Source organism: Onychomys torridus, chromosome 1 (genome assembly GCF_903995425.1).
Source record: "Onychomys torridus chromosome 1, mOncTor1.1, whole genome shotgun sequence".
Taxonomy (NCBI): domain Eukaryota; kingdom Metazoa; phylum Chordata; class Mammalia; order Rodentia; family Cricetidae; genus Onychomys; species Onychomys torridus.
In genome coordinates this window covers 30,405,684-30,417,590 of record NC_050443.1, presented here as the reverse complement: position 1 = coordinate 30,417,590, position 11,907 = coordinate 30,405,684, and the positions used below count along the sequence as shown (strand labels likewise).

Sequence of the window (11,907 nt, the reverse complement as noted above, 5' to 3'; positions counted from 1 at the left end):
GTGGGGGGACAGATTTTTGGATGCCCAGTCCCCCCAAATTTAAGTGATCCAACACAATGATGCTGGGGTGTAGCATAGGAATAGGCTTTATTTGTCTGGTTCAGCATCACTGTGCCCAGCTGCCTGGACAGGAGCTTATGAGGGCAGTAAGGCACTTGAGGTGGGGGAGGGCCAGCTGCAGACCTCAGCTAAGCTGGTCCTCATACTGCTTGCGGAAACAGTCTCCAGCAGGGAAGAAATCCCAGCACCTTTCCTGGTACATCTTCCAGACATACGACTCCTATGGTTGGGGGACAGGGGTCCTTTGGTCACATCTTCAAATTCAGGGTTTCTCTAAGACTAGTTTATTGAGTACCCTCAGCGTGTAACTAGAGTATAGCCTACTCATCATCCCCCATTAGCATCCCTTACCTGACCGGTGTGCTCTGTCTCATCCTTGTTTATCAAATACATCAGGAAAAACCTGAGGGACAGAGGACCACAGGGGAAAGGTAACAACCATACTCGCATTGAAGTTTAGTTTAGTTTTCAAGTGCTGAGGATGAAACCCAGAACCCAGTACATGCTAGGCAGGTATTTTACCACTGAGCCACACCCCAGCCCCTCACTGGGGGATTCTAGGCACGGGCTCTACCACTGAGCCACACCCCAGCCCCTCACTGGGGGTTCTAGGCAGGGGCTCTACCACTGAGCCACACCCCAGCCCCTCACTGGGGGATTCTAGGCAGGGCTCTACCACTGAGCCACATCCCAGCCTCTCACTGGGGGATTCTAGGCAGGGGCTCTACCACTGGGCCACACCCCAGCCCCTCACTGGGGGTTCTAGGCAGGCGCTCTACCACTGAGCCATGCTTTTAGCCTTTCATTGTGAATTCTAAGAGAGCTATCACTGAGTCTTGCTACATTCTTGCTAAGCACCAGCCCAGTAATCTACCACTGAGTTCCATATCCTCAGCCTTTGCTTTTCTTTTGCTTTAGCCCAGGCTGGCCTAGAATTCACTATCTATAGCCTGGCTGCCCTCACACTTGCAGCAGTCCTCCTGCCTCAGCTTCTTGAGTGCTGAGATGGTGAGGCGGTATGCACCACCACTGTGGTTTTTCGAGTTCACATCTTAGTTAATGCCTTCTGTCCCCTACATTTTACTGACTGTGTGCTTTGGCTTATAGCAAGAAAGCATATGTTCTAACACCTGACGACTCCACCATGCACCTTGGGACGGGCACTGCTGGTGAAGCTGACACCCCGCCCCGTGCCCCTTGCCCTCGGTGCCAGGGGTCCTTACGGATGACGTCGTCTCCAAACTGGTGCTGGGCGATGTGCTGGAAGAGGGTGGTGAGGACAGGCAGCAGGGCGACCGTGGTGTAGGTGAGGTTCTGGCCCACGCCCTTCACCTGCGTGCGCGCCTGGGACACCTTGCCTAGCCGCAGGTTCTCCACCATCTTCTCGATGTCTTCGGAGGCGCTCTCGAAGAAGGAGCGGAGCCCGGCCTTCACAATCTCGGGGCCTGACTTCATCACCGTCCTAGGCGGGGTGCAGAGCCGCAGCTGCAGAAGCAGAGCATCTCCCCTCCTCTCCCCTCCTCCCCTCCTCCCCTCCCCCAGCCTTCAACTGTCCCCGTCCCATTCCTCCTCTCACCATGTCACCTAGGCTGGGGCTCAGAGACTGCAGGAGGCCTGGGTTTGGGGACATGAATCAAGTGTATGCGGGTACCCCCGAGCCATACCTGGCATCCAGGGAACGTGCCAATATGTGAAGACAGTTGACGACAGCTGGGGCATCCGTCCCTGGGAGTGGAATATGGAATAAGGGGCCCCAAGGCCAGCACCTCCTTACATCCATCACAGCCCTTCTCTTGACTCCACTTCCTGGCTAGGTTCATGCTACCCCACATCTACCCCACCTGGGCTTCCACCGTCTCCTGGGTGACCCCCCACCCGACCCCTGGCCCTGACTGTCCTCCTCTTCCTTCTAGCTCTGACCGCTCAGGGTTGTCCCTGTGTGGGACAGGCCTGCACAACTGACTACCCCACCTGCAGGATGACCCAGTCTTCTTCTGAGAAAAAAAATGAACATAAGAAGGAGGCTGAAGCTGGAGTCTTTCTTTCAGATGGAGGCGGTGATAAAGGAAGTGAGAAAGACCTGGCAGACAGGCTCAGAGCAGGCCTACTTACCAAAGAGAGAGACTCGGTGGCGGACAAGGGCAGCGAGTTTACAGAAGAGGCTGGAGAAAGACGAAGGGACAGAAGGACAAGGGGACCAGAAATGAGGAGGTCAACTAGATGGTGGTGACATGATCAGAGGAGACAGGAACCCAGAGGACAGGGAGGAGACAGAGCACAGAGGTGGGTTGGCAGGCAGAGCAAGGGATAAAGAGATATGACCAAACTTAAGAGTCACAGGCAAGGACTGTAGGAGTGACTTATTCTTAGAGAGTGATGGCCTGGAGTCCCCAGTGAGGGCTGGGGTGTGGCTCAGTGGTAGAGCCCCTGCCTAGAATCCCCCAGTGAGGGCTGGGGTGTGGCTCAGTGGTAGAGCCCCTGCCTAGAATCCCCCAGTGAGGGGCTGGGGTGTGGCTCAGTGGTAGAGCCCCTGCCTAGAATCCCCCAGTGAGGGGCTGGGGTGTGGCTCAGTGGTAAAATACCTGCCTAGAATCCTCCAGTGAGGGGCTGGGGTGTGGCTCAGTGTTAGAGCCCCTGCCTAGAATCCCTCAGTGAGGGGCTGGGGTGTGGCTCAGTGGTAGACTGCTTACTAAGCAAGTGTAAAGTTCAATCCTCAGGAAAGAAAGTCACAGCAATAACTGTCCAGTAGAGGTGATGGAGGTGAGGCTGCCTTTGTCAGAGTGACTGACCGGTTTGTGTCATTTAAGTCCTGGGAAACCCCTCTAGCCCCATAGAAATCTGGACAATTGGTCACTCTAGAATATCCCAAGACAAAAACCTATCCATCAGAGCCCACAAGAGTCGAGGGCAGTAATAAGGGGTTTGGGTAAGGTCAGAGGTCACAGGAAGCTCACCTGGTGATCATTTCCTTCTCCTTGTTGGAGGCGTGGCCACCACTGCCCAGCACTTTGGCCGGTGTGGACAGGAAGTAGAGACAGTGGTTGGTGAAGTATTGGTTGATCAAAGGAAGCAGAATCTAAGGAGGGAAGGAATGCGGGGTGGGCTGGGTCAGGGGTTCAGGGACTGTCCCAGACCACAGTCCCCCAGCTCTGAGGCCACCTCTCACCTTAGCAAAGAATTTAATCTCCTGTTCATGTGGAGACTTCTCCACTCGTCCACTGCTGACCACAGCCTCTGTGAGGAAGGGCAAGGAGGAGTCACTGTGTATTTAAGTGGCAGGAGCCAGCATGGCAGAGTCAGGAAAGGATGGCAGATAAATCCTCTCTCTCTCTCTTTCTTTCATACTTGCTCTGGCCACAGTCAAGCAAGCCACCTGGGTGAGGTTCCTGCTCAGAGCCCTCCTGTGGCTCCATCTCTGTCCAAAGGACAAGCTCTTAATCTCCCATCTGCCTGCAAAGCCCAGCTCACTGCCTTTTCAATCACTCTGCTCCAGCCTGAAACATGGTGGGGTTTCACAAGCCATTTGCTGGGACACCCTCCAGATGTCCAGATGCCCCCTTCACCCCTTGGTGTCTTGGCATAGACGGCACAGTGTCATCTATGTCTTCCTTGAATACCCTATTTAATTAAATGACAGCCAGCTCCACACTCCTCGCCGACCCCTTTCCCGGGTTCTCAACATCCTCTTTCCCCAACACTAGACACTTGCTAGAACACAGATTTGGTTATGTGTGATTCTGTTTGACTCTGGGACTGGGATGCAGATGAAGGAGGTCTTTGTCTTGCTCCCTGCTAGTCTATCCCCTTTATCCAAAGCAGAGACTGGCACATAAGGATGCTCAAGAAATAGTAGTTGGGAGAAACGGGTGAACTGGTGCCCTAGGTGACCTGGAAAGCAGGGAGGAGCTCTTCCTACCCAGATGGGCGATGAACTCCTGGGAAATGTCCATCCAGCGCAAGAGCTGCTGCAGGAAGCCAAAGGCAAATCGCTTCTCAATGGAAGATGTGTCCAATTCCATGTCCTTGAGGCCTCTGCTCGGAGAGGCAGAGAGGGGTCAGCTCAGACACAGCCCTGCCCTATTTTAGGCACCTCAGTGGTCAGCCGGGGGTCCTTCCTCCACCGGCCTCTACTTCATTTCGGGCTGTTCTCTGAGTTCCCCATGCTCTGTTTCCTCGGCCTCATCTTTGTAGCCTTGCTACACCGCCCCCCTTGGAGGACCCTCCCTCCTCCTCCTCCTCCTCCTCCTCCTCCTCCTCCTCCTCTTCTTCTTCTTGTTTTTGTTTTTTTGAGACAGGGTTTCTCTGTGTATTTTTGAGCCTTTCCTGGAACTCACTTGGTAGCTCAGGCTGGCCTCGAACTCACAGAAATCCACCTGCCTCTTCCTCCCAAGTGCTGGGATTAAAGGCGTTCGCCACCACCGCCCGGGGCGAGCCCCCCTGCCCCTTCTTTCCCTACAGTCCTCAGGTCCACCCTTTGGCTTCCTGATGGCCCCACCTCCGTCCCCAAGCCCCGCCCCAAATCTCCCTCCTTCTAGCCCTGGCTGCCGGGGCTTCAGTCCAGGTTCCCCGCTCACGCTCCCGTGCCTGGTGACGGCATAGCCATTCATCTGCAGAAACTTCAGCAACTCCTGGGCCTTCTCTCGGTCCCGTGCCTTCTCCTTGGCCGTGAGCGTGTCGTAGGGGACCAGCAGGGGATGGGACCCACCCCCTGGGGACGGCAAAGATTAGAAATCAGGGGCCAGGGAAGACCCAGGTTTCTCTCAGTGTGATTCCTGCACACCTCAACGGGTGCTAACAACGTAAACATCATCGCTTTCTGATGCTCGACTCTAGGGCGGTGGAGCAGGGCCGGTGAGGGTGTTAGTGACGCCGAGAAGCCCGGACTCTAACGGAGGCCCCGTGACCGCGGGGCTCATGAATGGGGGACTGAAGGGAAGGAAGAAGGGGGCCAGTGGTGCGAGGGCTGCATGTCCTCACCTTTGGCTTCCAGCTCTTGCTTCTTCTTTCGCCCCCACGTGTTGTGGTAATTTTCGGCCAGTTGCTCGGCCATGGCCTGGAGGTGGGATGCAGAGAGTCAAGGACCAGATTCAGGCGACGCTGTGCTTCCCCAATAGAGTCCACAGTCTCACCTGCAGCTCCCGGGACAATGTAACCCCGCTGAGGTCTGGGGGCTGGGGATTGTAGCCTTCTCGAGGGTCATATGTCTAAGAGGAGAGAGGGAGAGGATCCTTGATGGACCAGTAGGAAGACCAATTAGCTCTGACCCTGGCTCCAGAAGCCAGCCATTCAGGGCCTGTCTCCACCACCCTCCTCTGCTCTTCAGTGCCTCCGCTGTCTGTCCGTTTGATGCTGAGATTTCTGCTCAGGGCTGCCCCTGCTTCCTCCACCTCCCCTCTGCCAGGCCTCATCGCAATCCCTCTATCCACTCCTCTCAATCCACCTCCCCTGACCCACGCTTCCCAGCCCCTCCCCTTGCTCAGACCTTTACTGCCTCCTAGCAAGCTCACCTGGGCACTTTGGGATATCTTCCTTGTTTTCTTCTTCTCTGTCTTTTCTTCCTCACCTTCCCTGGCCTTCTCTACTGTCCACTCCCAGGCAATCATGGCCTTCAAGGACTCCTTGATGGGCCAGCGGTAAATCTCTTTGTCCTGGGGTAGACAGAGGAAGCAGAGCTGGTGGAATGGGCCCAGAAGGAAGGACCGTTCAACTTCCCTGGGCTCTATCAGCTCACGGGGGAGAAACCCCCACCAAGGGCTAGAAAGTAGGAAGTGATGTGGTCAGGATTGGAACCCAGGACTCTAACCTGCTCTGTAAACAAGTGTCTCAAACACAGTGCTAGTACCCATTTCCCAAGAGCCTCAGAGAGGTCTTGCTATCAAGGACTCTAAGAGAAAGGACGTGAGAGTTCTGGGGTCCTCCAGGGGAAGCATCTGGTCTTGGGAGAAGGCAAATCCCATGACCAGATACCAACCTATGAAGAGTCTCAGTCCTCCCCAGACCCCTAGATTTTGGAGTTTCTTTCTGAGCTCTGACATCAGGCCCAAGGGTTTGGTCACCTTCTCTGAGAAGGTCTTGTAGGGTCTCAGCATGGGGTGGGTCTTCAGTTCTTCATCAGCGTTCTCCCCGTAGGACCAGTTGTTCTGAATCTGGAGGAGGAAGGGGGGAGAGAGGCAGGCAGCGGAGGGGTGGGGGTACCCTGCAGGGACCGAGGCTCTCAGTGAAGGTCCTAGGGATGGCTGCGGGTCTAAGACAATGTGGGGTCTAGAGGAGATATGGGGCTTGGGAAAGGAAGGCAGGGCGTGCTCACCTTGTCGAAGGCCCACTTCTCGTGGGTGTACTCTGCAAACTTGTTAATGAAGGAGTCCAGCTTCTCTGGGATAATGACACTGTAAGTAGAGACGCGGATGGCAGGCATTGGGTGGGGTTTTCCTCTCCCTCTGGAACCTTCCATAGCACAGCCTAGTCCCACCACGCTCTGTCCCCAGCTCTCACTTGAGGGTCTCCACGGGCCGGGGATCAAAGTTGCCTTCTGCATCTACTGTGGCTTTCTTCTCCGTCTTGGATGAGTATGAGGCATCCACATAGTCAGGAGGCAGTGCCCCCGCAATGGCACACAGACAAGGCATGGCTATCCGGTAGAGCTCCGGGTCGTATTTCTGGGTGCCAGGCATGAAGGGAGGACCATGCAGACTTCATTGGCACCCTAACGCTATGTCCCCAACCCACCCTCTAACCATCGACTCTCCTCTCTGAACCCACAAACCTGCTAGTCACTCTCCCTACAGCCCAGGTCTCATTTCATTCTCTTTTGTTTGTATTTTAGACAAGGTCTCATGGAGCCCAGACTGTCCTTAAACTTGATAAATAACCCAAGAGTAACTTTGAATTCCTAATCCCGCTTCCACCGACCACTGGAATTACAGGTGTGTGCTGCCACACCCAACAGGGATTTCATTCCAGATCTTGAAGCTTGAACCCCCAAACCCTCCACACAGGCTCTTTTGAGGTCCCATGGGTGCCCAGACCTTGTGCGCCAGAGAGTCAAAGATGCCCCAGAAGAGTTTGCGCGTGAGGTGCAGCTCCTCCTCAGAGGTGACCCCGAAGTTGGCCCAGCCTGTGGGGAGGCAGTAGTATTTCCAGCAGCGCTCATAGTGGTTGGTAAGGAGCTGAGAGACACACAAGAGGAGGCATAAGCAGATGGCAGGCAGAGAAGGCCCCAGGAGGCAGAGGGTGGCAGTGCAAATGAGATGCTAATAAGGGAAGAGTGATATGCCTATCAGAGACTGGTTCTGGATAGCTCATTCTGCAGAGTTAGTATTCTCAATGAGAGCCAGCATGGGCATTAAATTACGGCTGGGTTTGTCTGTTGTTTTTACAGAAATAGGCAAGCTAACAGTCTCCTGGTAGAGTTGTGTGCACACTAATGGGATGATCTGTGCTTATGCAAATTAGTATGTCAAACAGAAACATAGGCAGTGCCCCATGCAAATATATGGTAATCAAAAAGGCCTCCACTACCCAATACGCAACTTAGAGTTGGGGCTAATTTAGGCATCTTATGCAAGACAGTCTAAGTTGGAGTGGGGGTAGCTCCTTATGCAAACTAGCATGCAAATGACAAAGTAGGAGAGACAGTATGCAAATATTCAGAATAGCTATGGAACTGTTTATTCAAATAAACGCACTCATTTGAATACTGGAAGGCTGGTGGTCTGGGCATGCGAATAAAATGCTAATTAGGAAAAATAGTGCGCCCATGAAGATATATGTTAATTGAGGCGGGGGCTGGCTTACTTAGTTAGGCAAATTAAGCGGCAATTAGGGAATGTTAGCAGCGCCAATGACGCAGAGAGAATGTCATGGGAATCCTAGCCGGCAAATGAGGAGGCTAATTGGTTTCCTCAGAGTTCGCTGTCCTCAAGCTTAGCTGTGGTGGGCGTGGCTGATACGAACGAGCCCACTGGTCCTGAAGCAGAGCCAGAGTGTAGGTGAGAAAAGGGCAGGCTCCCGCTGAGGACCGCCCTCACCTTGAGTGGCATCTTGGCGAACTCGTTGAGGATTGGCACATCGAACACCAGGCGTCGAAGCAGGTGCTGCAGCATGGACGGGCGGATGTACCTGAAGAGGACACGCCCCGAGGGGGCGGAGATCTCACCCGAGGCTCCGTCTCGAGGCCCCGCCCACCTCTCAGCCATCCGGACCCGCCTCACCTGCAGAGTGCCATGAGGCAGTCCTCGATGACATCACGCTGGGCCTTGGTGAGCGAGCGGCCACGCGACAGGCGGTACACCGTGTGCAGCATGGAGTCTACCATGATGGCACGGTGCTCGGTGCCCGCGAAGAGTGGCGCGCACTTGGTGATGAGCGGCAGCACCGCCAGACACAGGTAGCGGTTCAGTGCCAGCGCCATCTCTGTGGTGCTGAAAGTAGCCTGGGACACAGGGTGAGGCCATCAGGCCCGCTGCATACCCCTGGTGTTGCCTTGGTACCCAGGCTTCTTTTCTGATCAGTCATTCTCCTAAATCTCACTCCTCCAGATCTCTACCCACATCCTTATTACTTAGGTAACAAGTAAGGAATCTCTGTCTCTCACTCTGCCTCTCTGCCTCTCTCTGTGTGTCTCTCTCTGCCTCTGTGTCTCTATCTCTGTCTGTCTCTCTGTCACACACACACACACACACACACACACACAAAGCCAGGAACTGATTACTGGAACCCATGACTCTGATTTGGTTGTTCTGCAATGTTCGATCTTCTGCACAGGATCTCATGTAGCCCAGGCTAGCCTGGAACTGCTGGTCATCTGTCTCTACTTCCCAGCGCTGGGATTACAGGCATGCCCAGTTTTTTGTTGTTATTTGGGGTTTTGTTTTGAGATAGGGTCTCATTATGTAGACCAGGCTGGCCTCCAACTCACGGTGATAGATCGGCCTGCCCCTGCCTCCTGTGTGCTAGGATTAAAGATGTGCACCACCACACCCAGCTCTGCTTTGGTTTTGTAAGGCAGAATTTGACTGTAGCCCGGGGAACTCACTGGCCTCTGGCCTCCATCTCTCTGATATTAGGTTAAAGGTGTGTATCACTACACCCAGTCAATGCCTTTTCATAACTAAAGGTATTAGGGATTCCTACATACCCTTCAGCAAAACTGTTTTTCATAGGTTTTGTTTTCTATCACAAAGGTGGATCGGGAAATGCATGCAATCCCAGTTCTGCTGATGCCATCCTGTGTAGAGGCATGTGGGTGACTGGCTAGCTGGGTCTGCTCACCGTGTCCAGTGAGGCAGCTGCCCTCATGTCAGGAAGGAACCCCACATCCAGCACATGCAGCAAGAAGTCCTGGTTCTCAATGCCGTACACTCGGTCCAGGAAAAGCACAATGGATGCCTTGTGGTCAGGCACGAAGGATGCAGACATCTTTGGCTGTATCAGTGCCCCATCTATGGGCAAGGAGGGTGGGATGTTAGCCTGTGCTTCACGACCTCTTGCTCCCTCCCAACATCACTCTCTCGACATTTCCTGCCCCCATCTACCTTTGCCCAGGGTGGGGATCTGCAATGGGAGGCTGATGATGCCCACAAGGTCGTCCAAGGGCACAAGGGATCGAAGGATGGCTCGGATCCTCAAGGCCTCTCCCTTTCCCGCTTGGATCAGCTGGTGGGCAGGGAAATAGGCGTATCATCAGACAACTGTGCCCCATTGGGGAATTGCTCTATTCCAGTCATTCCTGACACACTGACGGTAAAGCAAGCCTCCTTTGTGTGTATGTGCTATGTGCATGTGTGTGCATGTGCATATGTGGAGGCATGTGCGTGTACACACATGTGCATGTGGATTCAAGTATGTGCACTTGCTCCTATACCCCCAAGTGAAGGTCAAAGGTTGACGTCAGGTGGCTGTCGTCCTCTATTGCTCTTCTCTTGTTTTTTGAGACTGAGTCTCTCACTGAACCTGAAGTTTATTGTTCCAGTTAACCTGACTGTCCAGTGAGCCCTGGTGATGCCGTTTTGCTGGCCATTGTTTCTTCTTTTGAAGGGGGGTGGTGTTTTATTTTGTTTTGAGACATTTTGAGACAGGATCTCTCTGTTATATAGCCCTGGCTATTCTGGAACTCGATACGTAGAGGAACTTAGAGATCCACCCGCCTCTACCTCTTGACTAAAGGTGTGCACTCCCATGCCGGGCTGTTTATTTTCATTTATTAGGGGGTGCACATGCTATGGTGTATATGTGGAGGTCAGAGCATAACTCATGGGAGTTGGTTTTCTCCTCCTATCACGTGGATCCTGGTGATTGAAATCAGGTCATCAGGCTTGGTGTCAGGCACTTTTACACACTGAACTAGTGGCCCCTTGTTTGGTTTTTGAGGCAAGGTCTCACGTAGCCCAGACTGGCTCTAACTTACTGTGTAGCCAAAGATGACATTGAGCTTCTGACCCTCCAGCTTTTCCCTTCCCAGTCCTGGGACGACAGGCCTGTGCCCCCATACACAGCTGTGCTGAGAGGGGTCTTACTGTGTGACGGAGGCTGACCTCAAATTCCCAGGACTCCTGCCTCTCCAGGGCTGTGATCACAGATGTATGCGGCAGAGTTCAGTGTGTCACCATTCCTGGCTCGAGTCTCCTTGAAGAGCTCATCTGTATGCACCTTCCCACCCTCCCCCGAGTCCTCTGGGTCTGCACTCCTTGTCTGTCTCCTCCACAGGGCTACATGGGATCAGGACCCGAGGACGTCTTGGACATGAGTGTGTACCCAGAATCACCTAGCCTGGGACCACACCCACAGTGAGCTATACCAATGTTGCCTGAATGCTGAGGTTAAAGGTGAATGCTGACCATTCACACCCAGGCTTTTCCCAGCCCCCCCTGACCTCCCAGGGCTCACGTGCATCTCAGGTGCACAGCGTCCCAGCAGGTCGATCAAGGCAGCGTAGAAAGACATGATGGCATGTCCCAGGTGCACCCGGTTTTCTTCAGGAGGCTCCTCACCAAAGCTGTAGAGAGAAGGTGGTGGTGGAGGAATCCAGGGACATGGTAGTGTGGCTACCGTACTGAGAAGGGGGCAGGGACTCACTGCTCACGTCGCCGGTCTCTGCGGACACCCGGTCCATCCCGTGCAGGGTCCTCAGAGATGCGGATGGCCTCTTCGATGGCAGCCAGCAGCCCTGAGCCACCCTCGCCCCGCAGGGCAGGTCCAAAGCACTCAGGCTTTCGTATCAACAGGCGTACTACCACATTAGCGTTCTCTTCCACGCTCTCACCTGGCACCCAGAAAGGTCAGGAGAGCTCTCGAGGAGACCCCACCACACCCCAGAACCCAGAACACCCAAGGGTAATGTCAGGTCCCCACTGTCTCTCAAACACACTTAAAGGGATCCCCTCCCGGGGAGGCCTTTTGGTTCAGGGTTTGGATGTCACCAGAGGGAGGCTTTAGCCAGTGACCCCACACCTCCCACCCTGCCTCACCATTTACAAAGACAGCAAAGCGCAGGAAGTCCAGGTAGCGTTCACCCCCGCAGGGATTCCATCCGATATCAGGGTATCCTTTGGCCAGGAGCATGGGGCAGCTTTGTAAGCCACAGCCTGCCAGGTATGATACAACCTGCAATGCAGATGGGAGCTCAGCCCAAGACCGCTCTCCTCCCCAAGGCTGGGCTTGCTATCCTAGAGCTCCTCGGCCCCACGCACCTCCAGATTCTCGGCAAGCTAACCCTACCTGCCTCTCCTTCTCCACCTGACAAGCCACCCCATGAACGTGAGTCAGGTCCGCCTTCCACACCCAACACTGGCTCTGTCTCCCTTGGGATAGACTCCAGCATCCCTGCCACGGCCTACAAGACCTCCATGA

The 11,907-nt window shown here is 54.3% G+C and overlaps 1 protein-coding gene and 1 long non-coding RNA gene across 2 annotated transcripts in view; both read right to left on the bottom strand.

Annotated features, from left to right (window-relative positions):
• Positions 1-63: 63 nt before the first annotated feature.
• Positions 64-538, bottom strand: LOC118575516. The gene is made up of 2 exons (XR_004943871.1): positions 412-538; positions 64-280 (listed from the first exon to the last, which is right to left on the bottom strand). It is a non-coding gene; the product is annotated as an uncharacterized LOC118575516 (long non-coding RNA).
• Positions 539-1,161: 623 nt separating this feature from the next.
• Ryr1 (ryanodine receptor 1) overlaps positions 1,162-11,907 on the bottom strand; it is a 60,982-nt gene continuing 50,236 nt past the window's right edge. Inside the window, exons 39-59 of the mRNA XM_036203333.1 lie at positions 11,526-11,661; positions 11,134-11,320; positions 10,945-11,053; positions 9,594-9,714; positions 9,331-9,500; positions 8,271-8,491; positions 8,088-8,178; positions 7,086-7,226; positions 6,553-6,716; positions 6,368-6,446; positions 6,117-6,206; positions 5,568-5,708; positions 5,190-5,264; positions 5,038-5,113; positions 4,645-4,768; positions 3,977-4,092; positions 3,227-3,294; positions 3,015-3,136; positions 2,173-2,222; positions 1,725-1,785; positions 1,162-1,522 (exon numbers count right to left, since the gene is read on the bottom strand). Coding sequence (XP_036059226.1) covers positions 1,162-1,522; positions 1,725-1,785; positions 2,173-2,222; positions 3,015-3,136; positions 3,227-3,294; positions 3,977-4,092; positions 4,645-4,768; positions 5,038-5,113; positions 5,190-5,264; positions 5,568-5,708; positions 6,117-6,206; positions 6,368-6,446; positions 6,553-6,716; positions 7,086-7,226; positions 8,088-8,178; positions 8,271-8,491; positions 9,331-9,500; positions 9,594-9,714; positions 10,945-11,053; positions 11,134-11,320; positions 11,526-11,661 — 2,703 coding nt within the window. The remainder of the gene's footprint in view (positions 1,523-1,724; positions 1,786-2,172; positions 2,223-3,014; positions 3,137-3,226; positions 3,295-3,976; positions 4,093-4,644; positions 4,769-5,037; positions 5,114-5,189; positions 5,265-5,567; positions 5,709-6,116; positions 6,207-6,367; positions 6,447-6,552; positions 6,717-7,085; positions 7,227-8,087; positions 8,179-8,270; positions 8,492-9,330; positions 9,501-9,593; positions 9,715-10,944; positions 11,054-11,133; positions 11,321-11,525; positions 11,662-11,907) is intronic.